Below are 25,090 nucleotides of genomic sequence, written 5' to 3' on the forward strand. Positions count from 1 at the left end.
TTGTCACTTACAAGACATTTAATGTCTGTTATTTTCATTATGATAACATTTTTAGAAAGCTACAAAGATCTAAATACATTTAGAACTGAATTCTAGTGAATTCACGCAGCTGCAGTAACTCCACTTTACCAAGCAGTATGTCAACCACTTAACCAAATTACCTCCCTAATGCCACATGAAGTACAGCTCTCTGTACAAGTTTCCTACTTTCCCACCATGCTTCAAATAGAAACACAGAACACTTTAACAAGTCTCTTGTGTTTACTTACTTGCATCATTTGCAGATAGCCAGAGCTGCTCTGCACACAAGGACTTGTAAGACAGTTTTCTAAGAACTTATAATGTGCTTTGAGCATGTAAGTCCCATTGAAAACATCAGCTATAAAATGTGAAGCCCATGACTTATAAAATTTATATTTTAATTTATTAAAGAAAAGAAACTTTTCAAAGTTTCAGTTCAACTGTTGACTGTCAAGGTGTTTTAATTATGTCCATTACACGCAGGTTTTTGCATTACTAAAATCCTTTGGGGATTAATTTATTGTACACATACATGTACATGTAAGCACGTAACTGTCATTATGGACACAGTTATACTGACATATAAGTGCAGGAGGTCAGTTTATCCCCTTTTGTGGATATATACACCTTTAAATCAACTTCATATCAATAAAGCAGCTTTAATAGCATCAATCAAGGTAGTACCACTTATGGGTTTAGGCAAGGCCACAGGCAATATCCATACTGCAGAGGTGGGTTTTGAGACATGACAGAATAATGATTCTGTACATTGATTCAGAAGACACACACCAGACCACATCCAGCAAAGGTTTATCTTGTGGGAGAGCTAAACAAACAGGCAAGGGTGACTGATGAGTGGAAGAAAGCTGAGTCAGAAAGTAAAATGCAAAAATTATAAAAAGTAATGATTACTGTTCTCCTTCTTAGAGTGGAACAAATGGCTGTGGGAGATGTGACAGTAAGAAGCAGCAGAGGAAACCTCTAATGAAGATGAGATCATAATGATTTGTTCAAGTGCAGGCTAACATTACGGTCACTTTGAAAGTGTTTTACTAGATTTTTTTAAAAAAATTCATCAGATAACACTTAAAATTCTTCTAACAAGTAACAAAATACAAAGCAGCAGGAGTACATTTTGTTGCGGGGTTGGGGTTTTTTTAGACTCTTTCTCAAATGCTGTTTAGCTCAGTGCAAGTTTACTGCTGATTATGTTAGGGTGGACTATGACTCACTATCTGTCTAACCTAGTCTCCTCGATGTTAGAATTAATATAGTCTCAGATTCCTATTCCAGACAACAAATACTTTCAGTCTCCTGTTGCTAGTGCATTACTGCACATGGCAGTCATGCTGGGCCACGAACAGCAGACATTATTATCTAACTGTCTTTTTCCGGAACAAAGCAACATAATCTGAAATATCAATGGAATATCAGCCAACTTAGAAGAATCTTTTCACTTATCCATCCAATGGATCTGTTACTGAAAAAGGCTTACATACATATTCTTTTATGTATGTCACAGAACTCAGTGAACATTGTTCAACTTCCAACCTGAACACACATTATCTGCATTTTGTTCTGTGCTTATCATGACTGCACCTGGGAGTTCCACAAATAATTCCATAAAACACATGTGGAAGTATCATTGTGGTTTTAGAAAGGAAGTACAGAACCACTGAGGTCCCTAGACATAGCGACTACAAAGGCTAATGATGTGCCCAGTTACAAGGTGACTTAATCAGAAGTTACCTCAGTTATTCAAACATTAACTTACATTATGGTGTAATGTCTGTTTTCTTTCCAGGAGTGCTTCACCTAATGTCTCATAGCCCAAGCACAGCATCTACCAACTTCAGATGTATCCAGGAAGATCAAACACTTGTGCAAACCTGGTTACCAGATTCCTTATGTCAGGCAACTCAGGAAACAACTAATGCACAGCTAGTGACAGCAGAAAATTCAGTTCAACTGATGAACATGATACTTAGAAGAACGATCTCAGAAGCAAGAAATGTTTCCTTAGTCTCTTCAACCAAGACCCCTGTTTCCTTGCCTGTACCCCAAAACCTGCTCTTCCTGTTATAGAGTCTATGGACTTCTCAACATCTAGCAGGATCAAAACCTAAGTTTTGGGAGGTTTTTTTACTTTTTTATAAAAACTGGGGAAAAAAAATCTAAATTCTAGTATGGAGCATCCCACTGATGGGTCATCTTCTAAGTGCTAAAGATCTAATAAAGTGCTCCCGGAAAGTCAAAAAATGAAAACATGTTCATGCTGTATCAGCAAACAATGAGAAAAGAACACTTCTCCAGAGAACTCAAATATTCATGAGCAAGCTGATAAATGCCAAGGCTCTACTTAAGGTCTTCTGTTGCTTAATCAGGCAAAGCAAAGTAACTATGGCACAAAAAAGAACCATGCTCCTTCGAGCACAGATTCTTTTTCCTATGCCAGTGTGTTCCTGCCCCAGTATTGCTGCAGCCAACCCCCAAGCTCTTTGTTCCAGTTTCATCATCCTTCTCAGACTCTGGACAACATCACCCATAAGCCCCTTACTGCATCCTGTCAGAGTTAACCAGAACTCTCCACCAACTTAAGCTTCTTTGGTGCCTCAGGAAAATATTCCTTAGGAAAAGCTTCATCTGAAAGTAATGCAGGCAACATTGTTTTAATCCCACAGACACTAATGAGAAAAGATTTAACACCAGAAGTTATACTGCATCAAAACATTTCACAGAACTCGAAAGATGTGAGTCTAAATATTTACTTCATGTACCACTGTGTGTCTAGCTAAATATTCACCTCCAAGTAATCTGGACTGATGAATATTCCATTCATGTGCCAGAACCATTTTAAAATGCTCTGTCACATCTCAGTTTTCTGAAACGGTAAATAAAGTGAAGGAGGAGACTGCGAAATTTGGGTTGATGCTAGTTTTAACTAATATCAAAGCAAAGATCCCAGTGGAAGTTCCCGTTAGTTCCAGCGGGCTTAATTTGCACACACCAACATGCAAACATGATCAGAAGAGTAGGGAGCATAACGCAGAGGTATTGATCAAGTAGTGGTATTAGTAACATTTGTAGTATGTTCTTCTTTGATCTTAGCTCCCCACGCACCCCCCCGTTCCCCCTGGTCACCTTCCCCATCCTTCCACCACCCCAAAACAAGTTCAAGCAGCACCGACCTGTGTGCTTTGGTGCCCTCTAGGGACACATTTCTGCAACAGAAAGCTGCCAGGAAGAAACCACAGACTTCTTCCCCACCCCCACCCCCCCCCACCCACCCCACCCCCGCCAGAAGAGAGGGCACAGGGCAAGCTAAACCAAACGCACTTGGAAGTGGAACTTCCGAATTGCTGATGACTAATTTATCCATAGGGTACATGTCACGGGTCTCTGGAGCTACTGCTTTTTCAGTCGTTGCTTTCCTGTAAGATCTTTCAACTTCTCTTCAAGATAGCAGAAACGGCTTTCCTGAAAAGGTTTTAGTTGGTTTCTTGGTTTGGGGTTGGGTTTTTTTCCTCCCAATCTCTACAAAAGCCAAAGTCAGTAAGTGTTCAGTCTCATCTTTTGCTTAAAGTCCAAACACATATATAACAACTGGCAGATTAGACACTTATTTGATAGGAAAGTCTTTAACTTGAATTTACATTACAAACGATGCAAGAAAAATCCCCACTTCAGCAGCACAAGGACATCAGATGTAAAATCGGATTTTTAGGTATTGAGATAGATTGTGACAGTAGGACTGTAGTTTTGAGGTTGTCTTTTTTTTTTTTTTGTCCCCCCCTCTCTCCCAAGATACAAATTACAGAGTATCCAGCTTCCAAATACACAAATCTGCCTCATCTTGACAGGGTTCTTCACCTATAGAACTTATCTACAAGAGGAGGAAAAAAACATACTATCTTCTATGTACTAACTCCCCAAAGGGACACTCTTCTTCCTAATTAAATTAAGCTATGCCAAGACACCTTTATTCTACCTCGTGCGTAGAGTAAGAGTCCATAGGGATGATTAATACCCAGTAACCTGCCATACCTTATCCCTCACCCACTTCACTAATTACAGCAGCACACAGACACAGACCCAGATTCTTCCCCATTAGTTTTATGGAAGTGACTAAACATAAGCTTATGATCAGAAAACACAGCAGAGGACTTTGGTAGAGTCCTGGCATCTTAACAAGCCCATGGAGGAGAGCACACCCCAAGTTCAAAGTGCCTGTGGCTCCTGTTTGAGCACCCAACGTGTGCTGACTGACCTCCCTTGGACCACCTGCTCAGACACACAAGCTGCTGACTGCGGTTGCTGAGCACGCAAAGAGGAAGGACCAACAGACATCAGGAACCCATCAACAGAAAAATCTCCACCACTGAGAAAAAGAAGAGCTAGAAGGACTGGAGGATGAGAGACAAAAAGCACGAACTAAAGCAGGAGCAGCTGTCATGAAAGTGACAGGCATGGTTTTGGTTGCTTTTGTCAGCGACCAGTGGTTGTAGGGGAGAAAAGGAGTAGCTGGGTTTCATTGAAATGTTTGGGAGTTGCATGGGAGGTGCATAGGCATTTGTGGGTGTGGGGATCCATTTGAAATTTTTAATTGACTTTTTCACAAATATGGCATGATGAAATATTTGCTTTTTAGACATCCTTAAACTTGCACAGTATTTTTCTAATAATTAATACCCAGTCTATTTAAAAAATCTACAACATACAGAAATGTGTTTCCATATGTTCAACACTACATATTATATGCATAATGGTAGTTACAGTAAAGCACATGAAATGCTACACAAGCCATGCTATTTAATATTTTCATTAATAACACAGATGATGTAGTAAGCAGGGTTTAAACATCTATTCCAGATGGAAAGTGAAAGAATATTGAAGAAAAGGATTAAAAGTCAACCTTGAGAACTGTTAAAAATTAATCCAGTAAGAAAAAAATAAAGGATTCTATAAACAAGCAGAAACCATCCGTACAGAAAGAAAGAACCAGCAGAATTGCCTAGAATGCAGCTCTAAAGGATCAAGAGACCAAAGTGGATCACAAATCAATCACGGATTAGCAATGACATGGTCCTGCAAAATGACCGTTATACTGAAGTGTCATGTCTGAAATATGATCTGTAAGACCTGTGAAATAACCTTTCAGCTCTATTGGTCACAAGTAAAACTTCAACTACAGTAGCATAACCAACTTCAGGGATAAAACTTGGAAAAAAAAAAAAAAAAGAGAGAAATGTGACCAACTACAGAGCATCCACAGAAAAGCAAGATGAATTATTAGGTTCTGTCATGTCCCCCCTCGATCTAATAAAGGGGAGACATGATAACAATATTCAAAATATAAAAGGCATCCACAAATAGAAAAGAATAAATTACTTTAGCTAGAACATGAAATAAAGGACTTAAAATGCTGATAAATTTTAAGCTTCTACAAAAAAAGAGCTGTCTGACAGATAAGAAAGCATTGGAACTAGCTACTAGGAGGCTGCAGAAATGTCAATGTCAGGCATTTTTAAGAAAAAAAAACGAGGACTGGTTTAGATACAATGGATTATGTGGCAGATAAGACCATTCTAGAAAATGGAAGGGACAAACAGAACTAAAGAAATATTTCAGTGACATGAAAAGGATAAAATATGCCTAGGAGGTCAGGGGGAGGGGGAAAGGAAGCCAGCACAAGGCCTGGCAAAAAAAAAAACCAAAAACAAAAACAAAAAAAGCCACACACCACAAACAATCAGGGACAACTGTCTCCTAGTCCAGTTTCAGCCTTATTTTCTATCATTTCCACAATCAATTGTTTAATTCAACACAGAAATCAGAGTGCAATGAAGCCACAAATACTTGCACAAGATCTGAATTGACTTCACCTTGCACACTACTCCTTATTACCAAAAGCTCTTTTACGGAAACTGTGGTAGAACCCATTCTGTACACCTGTCAACTTCATATTTTACAAGTAGTTCTAGTGGACTTTATCAGGATAGGAAATAAAAAATGAGGAAAAATTAATCTAAACCCATAACTGTTTCCATACAGTAACATTACTCACTTGTTTCACATTTTCTGCCAAGAACACAACATAAACAATACAAAGTCCCAGCTGTGTTATCACCAGGAAAAAGTCAACAACATACCTGAGGAATAAAACACAAATATACATTATACTTAGGATCAAAACAATTAACCCATTTCTACCTAATATGCAATTATTGCTCCTTGTCACAGTATGCTAGACTTAAATGCCACGTTAGTCTTACAAGTGCTGCAATGCAGGTTCCTCTTATGGCAAAACAGGGTGGGGTTTATGTGTTCATTTTTTAAGGTAACATTAAGTAGGCATCAAAGATCCTCAAAAAAAAAAAAAAAAGATGTACTCACATATTTTAAAGTGGCATAAAATTAAATTCAAAGACTTAACAATGTGGTACAAATATAAACAACTGACATACATATTCAATGCACATATAAAATCTGCTGGCATCCGTCAGCCCCCAAGACAGCAGTTTTCCACCAGGACCAGAGATCAAATGTCTCTCATAGTCAAAGTTATGTGAGTTTTAGCAATTCAAGATAGTAAGATGTGAAAATGTTTGTTAAGTGAGCCTATATCAGTGTATCCAGATACAGCTTCTGAATGTGTATCTCACTGAAAAAACACTCTAACCTATGGTTCAGATTGTTTTTGAAAAATCTTACAGAGAGTATCTTCAGGCCACTGTTGTGTAACAAAACTCTTTGCTAGAGTCAGGCATACAGCAGAGATCTGCTTCAGAGAACGGATCTGCTGCAGCACAGTGTCTCTGGAAATCAAATTACCACTTGTGGCTTGTAACACTTTGGTGCATTACAGAATTATCGTTTTATTTCATTACAAACTACTTTTCCCTCTAACTGAGCCCTACTCCGTTCCTATGAAGTCATCACAAAAGATCTCAAAAGACTAGCTCACCTTTTCCTTATTTCAAACAAAGTAATTGCCAAAACACATGATGCAAGCAAGATGCTGCATCTTTGAAAATAACAGGACCAAAAAATATTCTTCCTCAAGTGTGGAAAACAACCACTTTAACATTGAACAACACGTCTCAGTTTCTGAGTTTCACTACTGTGCAGTCATACAATAAACTCCATAAACAGCTATACAGCAACAAATGCAAAGAAAAAATAGTGGCCTTTTTTAAAAAAGGAATTAAGACTTTAAGAGAGACAACAAGTTATTAATGTCCACATATCCTTATTGTGAAATATAGTAAATACTTCTCCATTATTTGTATGCTATATTTAAACAGGAATCAAATACTTTCTTTGCCTCCTCTCAGAATAAACATATTGAAGTAATTAACATCTGCAGCGTCAATCTATTTAAAGAGTGAACTGTGATGCAGAGAAATGTGCTTATGGCAAAACAGAATGAAAACTTAAATTACTGCACTACATTAAGCAATACAAAACGCATTTCTGGTTTTACCACATCTCTTCCCACATTACTAAACAGAATTCTTTCCTTCACAGCTCTCGTAGACCTGAAAATTGAAATGCCTAACAGAGAGAGACATTCCGCAAATCCTCCCATGTCACTGCTACTAGCTGGCTGCAGGAAAGAACAAATAACACTGCATCAGAGTATTTCAGGCATGGAGAACACATTCATCATGTAGGTAGCATCTTAGTGAAAAGGAAATCTCCTAACCATTCCAGGTGTAGCCATTATTTTTTAATAACAAATTTATTAAATTAAATTCTAATGCAAATTTACCGTCCCCAAGAAGCTCGTTTCTGAAGAGCAGTCACGGGCCCCACCTCCATGGCGTAACTAACTGTATCGCTATACCCCAGCGAGGATTTTTTCATCCTGAAATTGAAGAGTGAAGAAAGAACGGAGTTACCAGAAACTATGAGAGCCTAGATCCCCGCATTGAAAACGCTGGTGGCCTCCCAGGATTATAGTAAGTAATCATCTCTGGCACCATTGTGCAGCTGCTGAATTTTAGAGGTATGGTTTGGGCTTCTTTCCCCAGGAAGGGCTATTCAGCACTCTGCAAGCATGTCAACCACGATGTGGCTTCCCCCTAGTTCAACAGTACTAAATCAGTTTCTTACAAAACAAGTTTCTTGGTCACAAGTTTCTAATCCAAGATCAGGTTCTTATAATATCTTAAGTAATCTCAAATCTACAAGTCACAAAGAACTTCAACAGGATTCAACAGATCTTCCTGGACAAGCAGTCAATCAAATTGTTTCAGTGATGTTAATTTTATATACATCTTAAAAGGCCATTCAAGACTACAAAGGAAAAAGCAAAGACTTCAGGAATGACAGGATGCCTTCACAGTACAATATCACATTAAACTGATAGACAGTTTTTCCAGCTACAGGGACATGAACTGTTTTGTGTTTCTACTCAGTTCAAAAACTTCATTGCACTTTTTAAATACAAGACATTCCCACTGCTTCTCTTTACCACCTGACAGTAAGATAAAAGTGTTCAATAAAAGTCACTGTTAATCAAAATACTCTATCAGTCAAACTGAGTAACTGCTTCCCCCTGGTATTGTACATCTCACTTGGAGGAGTATCTAGTGTTCATCTGCTCACTGCCATCACTTTAACACATTCCTTCAGCACTACAATTTTGAAGAATCAAGTTGTCACAATCCAAAGAGACCGAGCTCACATATAATCATGAAAGTATTCACAGCATTTCTCAGTTTATCTTTTACTCTTATAAAGAATTCAAAACCTGGGTATTTATAAATTGGACACTTTTCAAAACAATGAGAATTCAAAAGCAATGAAGAAAGCTATTAAGATAAAGACGGACTAACAGACTGAAGCTAAGCAATTAAAACTGCAATGAGAAAGACTTGGTTAGCTGTCAGCAGAGACAAGGACCAGGATACTGGGCAACACAAGTTAAAACAACTTCATTTTGTGTATAAGCAGAGAACAAATAATTTTTCAATGTATTAAAACAGTATTGCACAAAGCATAGCTATCATTTATAGTTGCACAATAAGAATTTGAGTGTTGTTTCTTTCAAGTACAAGGTTCTGAACTGAAGAGAAGAAACTGCTACAGCATCAAGACATTCATTAAGCCAAAAATCAAAATAGAAAAACAAAAAAATAATACTCAAACTCAGCAACAGAATGAATAGCTCCACATTTACCTCTGACATAGACAGTGGCTGCAACGTACCAAGATGTGCATACAATGAACAGATACAACTCCTATGAACACAAGGCTGATTGGTCCAATCTGGTATAGAGAAAAAATAAAAGAAAAAGAAAAAGGACACAGGAGATAAACAGAATTTTTCATGAAAATATCCTGAGGGAAAATCTGTACATGCAAAAATTTCACACTGCAACAAATAAATTAATAATTTTAAAATTTACACATCTGGATTCCTTTCCCCTCAGAGGATTTGCTGCTGAGTTTTATGGCGTTCCCTACTTTTAGTTCACTACTTGACAGAAGGTTACTCCAGGGCGATCAAGCCATATATACCAAATCAGCATAAACAACTTCACTCCTCTAACAGCTTAAGATATTGTCAAAAAAAATTGTCAAGAGAGAAGACTGCACATACTGCACAATTCAAAACAGTGGTTTGAACCATTTTAAAGTGGCAACAACAATGAAAGTTTCTTTCCCTTACATTAATAAGACTTGATCTGCAGTATATTAAAAAAAAAAAAAACCAAACCCAAAACACAGCACTGATAACTTCTACTACAGAAGTTCTAGATAATTTTCAAATTAAATAATTTGTTTCAGGGTAGAGCTCTGACCAAAAGTTTTCACAGAAGGTACTTGCTTTTGTAAGGTGAAAAATTCACCTGATTAAATTTACCTTGCCTTAGGAAATGCATTGTTTGCTGCCTGGTATAAACAAGCTGTGCTACACCCTGTTTCTGCAGAAACACAAGATTGATTTAGCAAGCTGATGCTGCATCCTAGGACAAACAGCCTGGCTCTAGAGAAGTCTGGGCAAAGATAAGACAACCCCATAATAACAATTCCCATGAGACATCATAGGAGTCAGAGTGAATAAAAATCTTTTTTTTCTGACAAAGTGTTTGGGTTTGCCAGACTAAAACACTTTGGCTAAGGAAAAATATAACACATGCTAAAAAGTCTTCAGGCTGAAGTAGTAACAAAAAAAAAAAAAAAATCTCCATCTTCAGTACTAACTAAAGAGGAAAGAAGGGAACATGACTGTTGAAGTTGGTAGTGACAAACAAAAAAAGTATCAAGACACTATTTTTTCAGGCCAGGCACATATCTGTAGATCTTTCTAGATAATTTTTCTAATCTGTGAAAAATAACTGAATTCTTACCACAATGCCAGCATTTTTTAGTGCAAGAGGAAGACCAAGAAGCCCAGTTCCAATGTTTCCCTTGAGGAGGTGTGTAAGTGTTTGTATAAACCTGAGGATAAAAAAAAGAAAAGAGTCACATTGGGGGGGGGGGGGCAGCAATCAAAAAAAAAAAAAAAGGGCAAAAAAAGCCACACCCTCTGTCATTTCCTGATAAAAGGGATAAATTGTGAGCTTCAACTACTTTGAAGTGGTCCAGCTACTTTAAAGAATGTCCAGCACATTCAAATGATGTTCTTATCTTTACATGCAAGCTCATTCAAATACTACATCCAAGTTATATCTTCAGTTCCTTCCTCCAGCTTGTGAAAGGTTATTTTCTGTGCAATTTTCTTGTCCTCTTGCCTCAGAGTCAAAATCACCAAATTTCATCAATGCTATTTTAGAAACAGTAACATTCAAAACAATTACCAGAAAACACAGGTCTGACAGCCAGAGCTTTATCAAAAAAAACAAAAACACCAAAAAAAAAACCAAACCCAAACCTTTGCAAGTTCTTCTAACTAAACTTTAACAGATCACTTCCAAAGGCATGTGAAGTTGATTTTATTTTTTCATAAAGAAATCAGAACCTATTTTGAACAGTGACCCAATCACTTCACAAATGAGCACCCTGGAATATTTTATGACCAGTACATTGTTAGCTTCCAAAGAACAGACAACCTACGCAATGTGGGCTGTTTTTTGCCAGAACCATGTGAAGTCCTGATGTATAACCACAAAATTGTACTGCAGGTGCAAGAAAACCCCCTAAGAGTTCTACTCATGAGAAACAAGTCAGAGGCAACAAATTTTAACAAGCTAATACTTAAGAGTAATACATACGTAATGCCTTCTTCATTAACAAGCTGGTAATGCTTCTCAACTGGCAGGAAATTGTTTTCATGCTCTTCATCTGAGATGCCATCTGAATTTTGTTCATCAATTAAAGGCTTCATTACTTCCATGTCTGTACAACAGAGTTAGCACCACATTACCATTAGAAACATACTTTAGAAGTTTATGAAGTAGAAACACGATGAAAACTTCCCATGCCATAAGGTTTACATGTGCTCCTAACTATAAATCTGACTCAGGCAGATAGATAACACACAGCACAAGTTCCCACAGGAAAGTCTCTCTATAAATGAAGTGGCACACCATCTCATTATCCATATCATTATTATTATTATGGGAAAACACTACACTTTTTCATTAAGAAAAACAACTCTTTATCATCAAAATGTTGATGGTTTAGATCATTTTGCAAGTTAATACAACAAAGCACAACAGAAAAGTCATCCATTGTTCCAAAAAGATGAGATTCATCTTACTCACCATTAGCTACTGCAAAACTAAGCATTTAGTCTACTCTAATCAGGGCTGAGCAAGGGCACTCCCCAGAGTCATCCATCCCAAAATGGACAGGTAAGACAGGTACCACAGAAGATGTCCCCAGTCAGTGGGGACAGTGGGAGAACCAACATAAAGAAATTAGGCTGCATGCTTTGAAAGCTGCAATTTCATGAACGTTTTAAAGTAGCATGAACTGCCACCACAGCCAACAAATGCAATTCCACTGCCCTGCTAAATAACAGCGCCAAGCAACAGCAAGCAGCCAGCAGTGAATAAAAGTGCCTTTCAGGCAAAACGAACAGCTTATGCCAGTTTAATGTTGGTCAAATTATAACCATTTTTAAAATTATTACAGTTAAGCAAAACAAATTCTGCCAAGAGAAAAAAGATTATTCACCTTTCACTTGCCTACCACAGTATCCATTCAAAAAATATACTGGTAAGTGTCAACTGTCATCAATTTCACCAAAAAAAGAAATCCCTACAAATCTAACATTTTCTATTTAAAAAAAAATAAAGTATTACTGAGTATTTCTAAGCAAGCAAGAGCACACCTTACGGAATTAAGGCATTATTTAGGGAACTCTGAAAACACTGAAGAATACCACAAAAGATATTGGGTGCATTAAAGCATGCTTCACAGTTCAGCAAGCAAAAATATTTTATAGTTTGAATGACCATTAAATAACTTAACCGGACTAATCTTATATATTTTGTAAGGAAAATAGAGATGCTAACTGAATAGCTGTGAAATCTGTAACGCCAGGGAAACAGGAAATACATTTAACAGAAGGTACGGTCAACTGACATCTTTAAAGTCCATAGATATGAACCTGCCAAATACGGGTTTTATTTGGGGGAGTTATTATGGTCAATCTGATCAAAATTTGTACTTCCTGTGGAAAGATACACACACAGAACCAGACAGGAAATACCGAAGACGGAAAAACCAGCCAGTGTACCGGGGCTGCGTGCCCGGGCGTCGGTGCCGCGGGCAGCTCCCCCCGGCCGGCAGAGCCGCTGCCCCCCGGCTCCAGGCCGGGCCCGCCGCTGGCCGAGGCCGAGCCCCGCAGCCGCGGGGGCAGCGCCGCGGGGAGAAGGGGCTGAGAAGGGGAAAAACCCCCGCGGGGGGGAACAGCGGCGGCAGCGAGGGGGGCCGGGAGGGGCGAGCAGCAGCCCCGCAGCCCCCCGGGGCAGGGCCGGGCAGATTTCAGCCGACCCCAGCCCCGTTCCTCAGCGCAGCGGTGGGAGCAGAGGTGCCGGCAGTGAAGCTGAGCCTGGGAAGAAGGGAGGGGTGGGGGGAAGGCGCTTTTTAGATTTGGGGTTATTTCTCATTATCTTACTCTGTTTAATTGGCAATAAGTTAATTTATCTCCCCCAAGTCGTGTCTGTTTTACCCATGACAGTAACTGGTGAGCAATCACTCTGTCCTTATCTTCACCCAAGAGCTTTCCTTGTATCCCCCTCCCCACCCAGCCGAGGGGACAGAACAGCTTTGGGGGGGGCACCTGGCCACCAGCCAGAGTCAACCCACCACAGCCATTCAACAACTCGTTAAGGTTCTTATGAAACCCTGAAGCTGTCTGACCCATCAGCAGGGCACTGTAGACAATCCCAAGCAAGAGGAGTTTCCACAGAAGAACTGCAGAACAAGTGTAATACATACTATAAAGCAGAAGGCAGCTTATCCAGGTTACTGAAATTAAAAGCATATAGCTCAAACTCTCCTGAAAACAGCAAAGGGTCATCTGAATTTGCTGTCAATGAAGTTGAAAGCCAGTAATGAAAGCACTTGTCAGAAGCAAGAATGCCCAGCGGAGAGCAAAAACAGAGGTCAGAGACTCAGTCATAAAGTACACTGTAAAGCACGTTCATACTCAGTGATATTCTAATTATACAAGTCAAGACTGAGTCATCTGTCACTGCATGGCATATAGTCCATGAACTGATCAAAAGTAGGGTCAGCAAAGAAGTTCCCTCCCGCTACACCCACAGCACTGTGCTGACTAGTTCTCGAGGATGCTACAACCCCCCTCTCCCAGCTCTGAGCCACTGCTGAGATCATTCCACGCTCACCAAGACCTGCATACCCTAGTACTGGAGTAAAAAAGTCTGTCCTCAGAGGGGGCAGAGGAAGCCAAGTGCCAATGCTGGAAGTTTTACCCAGTGGGCAAGTGATAAGGCTCATTTTCATTTTTTCAAAATATTGAGTCTAACGATCTGAAGTGTTGTCACTAGGAACAAGCAAAACTACAAGTGTGCAAAATCTGTGATCACATGAGATTCAACAACATAGGAAATAAACCATCGTTAAATTACTTTTCCAGTTTTGTAGGATGCTGTTTGTAATGCTAAACAATAATGACAACATGCAGCAATGAGGTTCCTATTTAGCAGCGTGATGGGATTGACACAACTCTTAGGACAAACAGCACTGGTGACCATCCACAACAGACGTCAAGAGAGAAAAGTGAATTTCTCTTCCTCCATTCCAGCCTGCTACCGACTCGTTAGGTATACACATACTTCCACACTGTTTACCAGGCAACCACATCACACTCAAGACTCTTGAATTTTATAGAAATCCCATTTTACTTTCCATCCAGCTTCCCAACCCTTCTTCTGATTGCAAAGGTAGTCCTCTAGGAATGGATTAGACATACTCAAGCATTTCCCTCATTTCTGAAGTAATAGGAATTTTTCTAAAACAAGCTATTCTTTCCCTCCTAAATTCTTCTGCCCACACCAAAAGCCATCTAGACATGTAGGGGTTATTGTTATCGCTATCCAAGCTCTCATCATTACTTAACTTGTCATGTCTAGAACTGCTAAGCAACTATGGAAACATAAGAAAACAGCCTCTGCCCTGAAGAGTTTGCAATCTAATCCTCCTCAGTTCACCGTGTTAAGTTTTTTTTAAGTTGGGGTTTTTTTTAAACATTTGTCATTTCTAACTTTTCCTGTGAAGTAGTTTTGTAGCTTACTGAAGGACTGCTTCAAAGCAAGCTGTCCTTAAGTAAGATTGCTTTTGAGTGGTTTTATGGGTTTTGTTTATTCTGTAATCTATGTAAATACCAGTCCTGATTGCTTCAGCAAACTCCAAACACACATGTGAAACACCGTACCAAAGAAGCCCAAAGCAAAATACACATACTTACAATAACTGGTAGGTTTCATTCACATCTTCAAACGAACAAACAAAAATTTAAAGCACCACAGAACAAGATTTCAGTATCAAAACCTTCAACAGAGAAATTTTAGAGATATTCAGAGAACTTTCAAAGAAGTTCACATACAAGTCTATTTTTCCTAGTTATTGGTATTCCATCAGACACTGTCAAAGAACTTCGTCACCAAAGAACAGCACAATCAGACTGGCAAAACACACTGATTTTTTCTGGGTTCTACTCTGGCAGGAAAATAAACTAGTAGCTATTTAGAAACTAATGCAAGCATCTATGTAAATTCTATGTTACATCATTAAAAAAAAGTTTTCTTCTCTGTGTAAATTAGAGATACACAAAATCTAGTTCTTATTTTTGTTCTATTTATTTTGTAACAGTAGAGTGGAAAACATTTACTATACTCTTACTACGCTCTTGACCAAGATGACCTGAACATGCATAAGTTCGTCCTCATGGAGTGTACTTTAATCTGGAACTTGTCTTCCTTACTTTCAGGATCTTCAGTTTCATCACCCGTTGTCACCGCAGCAAGGCTGCCATCCACCATCTTCCATACTCGTGAGCAGCAGAACCAGGAACACATTTTCCCTAGCTGGCTCATTGAGCACTTGCATGAAAGAAATCATCCTACAAGCACTCCAAAAAAATCCTCAATTCCTTAGGCCCTAACATATGGCATCCCTGGGAGGAATTAGGTGGTAAAAGTCCCCCATGACAACCAGGACCTGTGCACAGAAGGCTTCTTCCAGTTGTTTCATCCACCTCTTCCTCCTGACTTGGTGGTCTGTAGCAGACACTCACCATTCCATTGCCCTGGTTAGCTTTACCTCTGATCTTGAGCCATAAGCTCATTTGTCCCACACAACAGCTGACTGATTATGACAAAAAGCAAAGCATTTCTGGATGTAAGAATTAATGGAACAGAATGAAGATACATGCAGGTCAGACAATGCATACTGTCCCATTTTCCTTAAATTCACTGTTACTTGTCATGGAAGACCATGATAACCAGGATGACAGATAACCCAAGAAATGGAGGAGATGCTGTCTTTCCAGACTGAACCATCACTCAGAGAGAAGCCAGCCTCTTCACCTATGAGACTGAATGTCTGACCATCACCCCTTTTCTTCATTTCTTCCTCATTTGACTTACATCCCGATCTTCGTTCAGGACTGAGACAACGGCATTAGTGAAAGCATAAGCATTCTCAAAGAGGCAGGAAGAAAGCTCACACTAAAAGATTTACACCAGCAATCCACTCCAAAAAGCCAGCCTCTCCTCCAACCGATGAGCCTGTTCCTGCCTCTCCAGCCTTCATACCATACACACTGTCTTGAATATTTCACCACTTCCAAGACATTAATTCTTGTGGGGGAAAAAAATCCTTTGCCATCTGAAATACCAGTAACCACTGTGCTTTACAGGGACACCTCCTGGAGAAACAGCAGGACACTTGGGTAGTAGACTACTACTCTGCTTGCTACTGGTAATAGTAAATTTGAGTTTTAAGGAGATACCTACATGAGCATGATGCAGCTTTTAGGAAGTATATTTCACACAGAATTTTCACCACACAATTTACTCCTAACATTGCACCCAACCACGTGACCCACTATACTGACCCAAAAGAAAGATAACCAGCTTTGCCACCAGAAGGGGTCCTACGCAAAGTTTTCTTTCGGTCCATACCTGTAGTCAATATAAACCTTAAAAGGTTTATGGCCTTTAAAGATCATCTAGTTCCAAGCCCCCTGCCACAGGCAGGGACCTTCCACCAGCCCAGGTCGCTCCCAGCCCCGTCCAGCCTGGCCTTGAGCCCTGCCAGGGATGGGGCACCCACAGCTGCTCTGGGCAGCCTGGGCCAGTGTCTCACCACCCTCACAGTGAAGAATTTCTTCCTAATATCTGATCTAAATCTACCTTCTTTCAGTTTAAAGTCATTCCCACTTCTCCTCTCACTACAGGCCCTGGCAAAAAGTCTCTCTCCATCCTTCTTAGAAGCCCCCTTGAAGTACTGAAAGGCCACAATGAGACCTCCCTGGAGCCTTCTCTTCTCCAGGCTGCACAACCCCAACTCGCTCAGCCTGGCTTTATAGGAGAGGTGCTCCAGCCTCTGGCCATTTTCAGGGCCCACCTCTGGACTTGTGTTGGGGACCCCAGCGCTGGATGCAGTACTCCAGGTGGGTACTATCTCATGAAATCTGAACAGAGGAAATCCACATATGGTGCAATTTTATGCCACTTCCTAAGCTAACAACAGTATCGTAATAGTCCTTTTTTAAAATTCACAGGAGGAGAGACTTTGCATTTCCAATCATATACTGCTGGAACACAGTGAGTAAAAGTAACCCTCCATAAGAAAAACTATTGCGATGCATGAGTTGCATACGCTAACCTTTACTGGGCTTGGATTTTTGTGATGGAATATTTTGTCCTCATGCTGTTTCTTGAGCTTTCACTTAAATGATTTCCCATATAAATGATCTTCAAGCACACACAACCTTTTACAACAGGTTCCTCTTTTTCATCTTTTCACTCTCTGCTAGATCCACTAAATTATCTCCAATTCGAAATCACACATAAAATACTTATGGTTCGATTATTTTCACCCTTGTGCATTTACCTCCATGACATTACATTCCTTCTCAGTCTCGTAACTATTCATTTTTTCTGCATAAAGTACAAATGTCTATTAAAATCTTCTTTGTAACTTCTCCTTACGCCTTTTGGTTCTTGTACTTGAACTTTTGTCCAGCCAGTCTGCCATCTCACGATTCATTGACGAGATTCAGGAAGAGCCATAAAACTGCCAAAAATCGGAGTGGAGCTCTCTGAACTACAGCACAGCACACAACCTCACAACTGAGAAAAACAACTGTCAGCAGGTGCACTCAGCGTATTTTCTTATTCCAACTTCAGACCACTTCAAGCATAGTTGTGCTCCTTCTTCACCACAAGGTGTTCCACACTACACCATCATCTTAACCAGAAAGGAAGGCAACAGGGATTTTAATATATCCCCACTTTTTTATCCAAGTGGCTTAAGCTAAGTACCTGACCATCCTTCCAGGGAAAAAATGGTGTGCAAATACATTTATCACGGTGGTTTGAATATTTATTTCCAAGTCCTAGGGAGGTATAAGCTACATATTTTTTTAGTTATGTTTCCCCACACTATTCTGCTATTTTATTAGTGTCACTTACGCAATAGAACATCTCAGTTTCATACTCAATTGCCTTCCCAGCTGAAAGCCATGAGCTACCACTGATAAGGACAGAAAGGCAATGTATCATAAAAACTATTCACTCTGAAGACCACATTAAAGTTTTGTTTACAAAGTGGCTCAATGTACAAGGCAACACATTTCATAGAAAACTTGAGTCCCAATACGATGGAACCTCCTATTTGGAAGGAGTAGCTGCTATTCTGTAGTCACTATATGCAAGAACTGAACATTTTCTGCACCCATTACGACCTTCTACAACACACTACAGTTACCTACATTCTGCTTTCATTACACATCATGCTAACCTGTCCATCATCATTGGTCTACAGGTTGATATGAACGGAGACTTGAATGTCAGTAAGGGTTACTAGGATAGCAGGATCTTGGGATTTTTTAAACTATGCTTCTTTCAAACACAGCTAAGTGGAAGAAGCCAGACAACATTCACATGTCAAGCCAATTAAGTGTCAAAACAATGTTTTTAGAGGGAATTTCCTTATGTGAAGAATATAGTACCAGCTGTTCCAGAGAGTAGGGAGGACTTCACCTTACTTAAACATTGAAAATGGGTCTACTTGGCCACAGAGAAAGAAAGTGCCACTAAAAAACTTTTTAAAGCTGAATTCAATTAAAATAAACATTTGAATATGTTTATTTTTACAGATACAATCTTTGCCAACCTTCACTGCAAAGTATTTGCATTGTGTAACTGATTTTACTGCTATTAGTTTACCACACTGCTGTACTTCTAAAATGCTGATCAAACCGATAATCCTCAAAAGAAAAAAAAGTTAATTTAATATATCTCAAAAATACAACCAGGCCTTCCAAAGCTCCAAGATCACTGCCATCCGCTTTTCCCTGAGGTGGTAGCTGATCACAACAGCACCAAAATTGCACACAACTGGAGCACAGTAGGAGGCTTAGTTAATTATGTTCTATGACTGGCCTTTTCTACCAGATGAGAGGCATTTATTTTAACCGTTATGATGTAGACAATTATTTGTCTGAGTGTATGCCTGGAAAAAAAGAAATTATTTTAATAAAAAAACAAGATTCAAAGCAACAAATTTTAATTTAATGTAGACAGCAATAAAGACATTACTATTGTAATATCTTACCCCATACAACACAAATTAATGTTTTATGTCATTTATGTATATAGGTCATAGTAAGTCTTGAGAAGTTCTGTGTACCGCTACAGACTAAATCTCTTGCCTCTAAAATATATTTGCAGGTCAGCAGAAAAAACAGTAGAAATCCAAGACTACTTCTGAAGAAATTGAATACAGAGTGAAAGAACGTTATTTTAGACCAAGCACCCAGTGGAACTCTACGCCTGTAAAACTCCACAGAACAATATAACCCTTTCAAATCTACATCAAATTATGTACATTTTTTGTCTTGTGGGACCAGTACATAACCATGATAACAGTACCTTTTAACGTCTTCAACCATCCTTTAGCGTACCAGTCCTGGGCAACAGGAGTAGATTAGATTGACTGTTCACCCATGTTCTTAGAAATAGCTTAAATTCGATCTCAGAATATCCACTTCCTATCTGTACACCCAGGCTGGCAGTTTGCTGGTCCTATTCTAACATAATAGCTCATGTGAAAATAAATTCCATAAAAGAGTTTTAAAACACAGGTAATAGCAATCAGCACCAACTCATATTGCGATAACTACACTTACTACAGGTTCCCCTGAAATACTGTATTACATCAAATACTCAGCAATGCTGTAAGGTCTCTATTCTAGCCACATAAATGCCCCTGAATTGCCTCTATTCCCCATCATTCCTCCCTTATCCCATGACTGGTGTATAGCTTTGGCCTAAAACGTGGATCCATTAACAGTAATGGTACTAAGACACAGCACGAGGTTTGGATCATGCGCCTTTCTAAGTGTGGGTTTTCATTTGATAATCCATCTCCACTGTTGGAATACTGTGGCTACATCCCCACTGCACAGTCCATGCTCACAGTGACATGTTTTTATGTCACCTGAGTTTAATGGGTCCAAACTTGTAGTCTAGAGCACACCAGGCAAGAAAGCTTGAGCTTTCCCTGCCCCACAAAGCAGAAGAGTAGCTACTTAGACCAAGCCTGAAATTAACTATTCTGGAAATCACACCACAATCACTGCCAGAATATCAGCACAGAATACACACATTCACTTTGATTCCTTCCTAGGAAGGTTCAGTATGTGCAGTTTAAACGTGATCTCACACTCCAGCTACAAGAACAGCATATGCATGCCATACCTGCGTCAGAGGTGAAGTTGGCTTCCTGCTGTCTCACAAAGCATACAGTGCAGAGCACACCTCAGCCTACCTTAGGTCCATGCTCCACCAAGCTGTCCAGACCGTGTCCAAACACCATACGCTATTAATGATCCACTCCAGTCCTCAGTCACAGTACTCACTGAAAATTCTGCTTCATCTTTATTCAGCACAACTAAGACTTTGGAAATTCACTTCTACACACCCTTTTGTTTGTACTTAGCCAAAGTACCAGCCAATTTTCAGCACCGTCTTTCCCTCAGCTACTACGAATTCCTTTTCTCCTCGTACCACAAAAATCTTTTCCGACCAAATGTTGTCTTACGATTGTCTTTAACAGTTCTTTAAATATCTGTCATTGTTTCCACTTTCTTCTGTGGACACCCACGTAAGCAGGATGCCAAAAAGCTCCGCAAGTACTACTACTATCAAGCAAGGCAACACGAAATGCATTTCAGCTTTTCCCAGAATTACCACGGCAATGTTAAACTGATTCCTTAACCTACTGGAGAGAGACATTCATTACGCCTCACACTATAAGCACGCATAAATGTCAACATTGTATCCTCAAAAACACCTGACCAATTCCAATCACTAGTCAATCACTAGTTACATAATGAGATTAAATCTGTAGCGTTTCAATTGTTATCACCACTATTTCCACTCTTTTTGTATCTTCAAGTGTCATTTTCTATCTCTTAGAAATACCCAGCATCTTGCCAACATTTATGGACATAATGCCAAAGAAACCTTTGAGCTGTTAGTAAATGTCCTTAATTCTAAAGCTTTTATAGCATATTCAAGTAATCTTTAGGTTCAAAAGCTCTGCAAAGAAATGAATTTTCACTGAGAACTTTAGTTAATTTTTCTATACTGCTCGAGCAATTAACACTTCCGAAATTAACTGAACCTCTTAACACCACAAGGGATAAAACTAATCTCCATCATTTTCATTTTATGGGAGAAACAGCGACAAAAGGGTGAAGCAGTTTGCTAGGGCTGCATAGCAAGTTAAAGGCTAAGGAGATATTAAAAACAAAGCCAAATACCATCTTCCATTGTTCCTTCAGAAAAGGTCACCCCCCAACCTCCTATCTAAAACCCCTTTTCCAAATCAAATATTGCAATATGATACGTTTTTTTTTTCCTTGAGGGTTTTGAAGTCAGTAGCACCAAACAGAGAGAACTGGATTTGACATATAAGCATGAAAAGATTTGGAGGACAAGATATAGCTTATAGTTGTTTACACCAGCTGTTTTTACTCATTTATGGGAAAAGGAACATACAGGTCTTGTTGGACCACCACCTCACATGTATATTAAACACCTGAAAAAAAGCAGTAGGCAAAGGGGGTCTTGTAGATACTTCACTGCTCAGTCAGCTTCTGGCTGCGTTAGCATGTTATTGTGCAGAAACGCAGCACAAGATTTGCAGTCCTGTGAAATTTTTTTATTTTAAAAGTGTGACACAGTGTCTCTGCAATAGGGGTATAGACTCAATTTAATAAGCAGCTGTTTTGCCTGCTGTATAAAAGAAAAAAATCAGAACCACATAACCTTTACATTAGCCTAAAATGTGGTTTTATGCTAGTATTTTCTCACAGGCTATAGAATGCTATATTCATGATCTAGAGGGCATACCCAGAGCTTCTGTCACCTAACCAAGCCTGTGGCTGCTCTTAAGGGACAAGATTAGTGATTGAGTCTCTGAACAGCAGACACAGTCAAGGAGACATCACTACAGCATAACACAGAGAACACATCAGTATCGGGCGGCAACCACAACTGTGACAACATGAAAAGCTTGGTATTCCCAGAAATGGCATTCAATTTACAGATAGTCAGTTTTATCATCTTAACACTTTTCAATTCAGTGTTCTGAACCAGGACTCTCAGGAAAAATTTAGTTACAAAGAAAACACTGCCGCTAATTATTTTCAGAATTTACAACTGGTTCAGTAAGCAGTTCACCCCAGAACACTGTTACTCCCTCAACCACAGAAAGAAATACCTGTTTCTCCACTCCCCAAACTTCAGCCTACAAATAAACCTTCCCAGCATGTCTCCAGAAGGCATCAAACTGGAAAGTACACCATCATCCACGAATCACATGTGAATTTGGCAGGATCTGCCACGTTACTCAGTCACATGCCTCCACAACCACCAAAGAAAATACAATCAACACAATATGACTATGTATAATAGTGCTAGGAGCATACAGGTCCAGATTTATAAACTTCTGTACATTTTTCAAGTTCAAGGGGGATGTAACAGATAATCCCATTCAACCATACACAAGTGAGCTCCCTTTTTATTTTCTACTACCACAATTCCTACTGAATACAAGAGACACAAGAACAAACAAAAAACACTCCTTTTTTTGCTACTAAATATATTTTTCAGAATGAAAATTAAAAAGCAAAACTCATCTGGTTTAAAAATGTCTATTAAATACATTTTCCAGAATAGTAAAAGTTTGCATTAGCTTTTGTTGTTTTTCAAGAGCTTCAAAGCTACGCTTGGTGCAGTTATTTGAATCATTCTGCTTTTTTCATGGGAAAATATAACTTCATGTCATTTATTTCCTCTCCATTACAGACTGTAACTTAATAAAGTAGATTTATTCTGCTTTATGGTGGAATTTATTAATCTTGAGAACAACTTTCTAAACAAAAGTGAATCATGCCACTCAGGAAGCAGGAAGAACTGTTTGCTTTTGCATCATAACTGTCAAATCCAGAAGGTTAATAAACCAAGACACTTGAGTTATTAAACCAAAGCGTACACAGGTCTCCATAGTTTATTACACACTTTCAGAGAAGCACTTTTACCCCAGCCCACAACAGATCATTTGTTTGGAAAGATGTTAGTCTTAAATAATCCACTATCCTGTCTAGACCAAGCCACACATTCCTACAGGATTAACATACTTTCAAGTGACAAACATAGGTAAGACTTAAGTTTTATTAAGTACTCAGATTTTTTTTACACGGTTTGGCTCTGTTGAAATCTTACCAGGTGCTGGCTGATCTGTATTTTTAAACGGTTACTCCCATAAAAAATTCTGGTTCTAAGGGTTCTGAGAACCTTAGGGAAAAAAAAAAAAATAATAATTTTTATTTCTACCACTTTTGCTCAGGAGGTGGCAATCTCCCATTGCAAGATGGATCTGCCCTGGGACAATAAAATCGGAAGCACGACTCCTGCTTGCCATCATTACCACTGGACAGGCCAAATTCTTCAGATTACAGTGGAACACTGCTTTGAGATAAGATTTTCAGCCTGCCCAGTCCAGCCCAGAATAAGCTATGCTTTATGACGACACCTGCTACGAGTCATCCATCTACAGACAGACGAATTAAGAGGTGAACGTGTATATGCCCTCCCACAGTCAGATTTAAAGGTCCGAAGACTAATCTGCAATAAACACTGCTAATGCATCCACACACACGCTGGGGCGGGGTGGACGACAAACCACGAAGAAGCAACAGAAAAAAACCGCCTCTGCTTTCCACCGTAGATAAAAGCATCACCAAACGTGCGAAGAGAAAGTATTTCCACAAAGTTCTATGCAGGCCTCTGAGTTCCCACTGAACCCGAGAGCCCGCCAGGTGCGGCTGAGGCCCTCAGGGGCCGGCCCGGCCGCCCGGCGCGGCGGGGTCTGCCAGGCGGGGCTGGACCTGCCCACCCCCCGCCCCCGCTGCCCGCAGACCCCGGCCGGGTCCCCCTCCCCGAGGAGGCCGCGGCAGGAGGAAAGGCCCCGCGGTCCCTCCGCGCCGCCTGGCCCCAGGTGCGACCGGGCCGGCTTCGAGGCGCCAGGCCCTCATCACCCGCCCCGGCGCCGTGCGCTCCGGAGGCCCCGGCCGCCGCCGCCTGACGCGGAGGGCTGTTACGAGTGGGCCCACCCCTCCCCCAGGCGGGATGGTTTATCCCTCCCGCCTCGATGCGCTGAGGGCTGCAGCGCATCCCCCCGTGGGCCGGACCATTCCGCTCCGAGGGGAGGGGGGGGGGGGGAGTTGGCCGGCCGCTCTTCACGCCCACCCCGCCTCCTCTCTACCCCGCGGCGAGCCGCTACGCCGCTGCCCCTCGGCTGCTCCCGCCGCCGGGCCGCACGGCACGCCTCACCCAGCTCCTCCTTGCCGACGCCGTCCATCTCCCCGCCGGCTCTCCGCTCGCCCTTCCGCCACTGTGGAGCCGGCCGGTAACGGCGCGGCGCATGCGCCCTGCCCGACGGGCCGCGCCTCGCCGGAGCGAACCATAGATACCAGGCGGAAAGACAAGACCTGCGCGCGGCAGGGTGGGCGTGGGTCCTCCAGGCTGGGTGTGTTATGGCGGCTCTGTGATGCATCCCGGTTTATGGCCCGTGCTTTCCTTCGTTCGCTGGCACAGGAACCCCCTTAAGCATCCGCACTGTACAATGCCTGAGCCGCCTCATGGGCGCGAACACGGCCCGCCCCTGCGTGCGGCAGGTGCCGCAGGTCTGCCTCACGACATGGCGGCGCCCCCCGGCCGCCTCAGGCCTCGCTCTCCGCAGAGCTGCCCGCTGCCTCGGGGGCACCCGGGCCTGGCCGTGCCGCCGTGGCCCTGCGCGGCTCCCGCGCCATGGCGTGCAGGAGCTCCAGCCCCCACCGCCAGCAGCA

At 40.8% G+C, this 25,090-nt stretch overlaps 1 protein-coding gene across 8 annotated transcripts in view; it reads right to left on the reverse strand.

Moving 5' to 3' along the window:
- Positions 1-24,717, reverse strand: part of SLC36A4 (solute carrier family 36 member 4) — a 108,094-nt gene extending 83,377 nt beyond the window's left edge. For 7 of the 8 annotated variants that reach the window (XR_008730881.1, XR_008730880.1, XM_055701948.1 and 4 more), the window contains exons 1-6: positions 24,576-24,717; positions 11,244-11,367; positions 10,380-10,470; positions 9,206-9,294; positions 7,793-7,888; positions 6,086-6,170 (exon numbers count right to left, since the gene is read on the reverse strand). Coding sequence is in view for 6 of the 8 variants with exons in the window: in XM_055701948.1 (XP_055557923.1) it covers positions 6,086-6,170; positions 7,793-7,888; positions 9,206-9,294; positions 10,380-10,470; positions 11,244-11,367; positions 24,576-24,603 (513 nt within the window). In the remaining 2 variants the exon portion in view is untranslated. Of the gene's footprint in view, positions 1-6,085; positions 6,171-7,792; positions 7,889-9,205; positions 9,295-10,379; positions 10,471-11,243; positions 11,368-23,465; positions 24,129-24,575 lie in introns of those variants that run through there. The other variant, XM_027798969.2, reaches the window with a different exon arrangement.
- Positions 24,718-25,090: the final 373 nt, after the last annotated feature.

This window comes from Falco cherrug, chromosome 2 (assembly GCF_023634085.1).
Source record: "Falco cherrug isolate bFalChe1 chromosome 2, bFalChe1.pri, whole genome shotgun sequence".
In the NCBI taxonomy this organism is placed as follows: Eukaryota; Metazoa; Chordata; class Aves; order Falconiformes; family Falconidae; genus Falco; species Falco cherrug.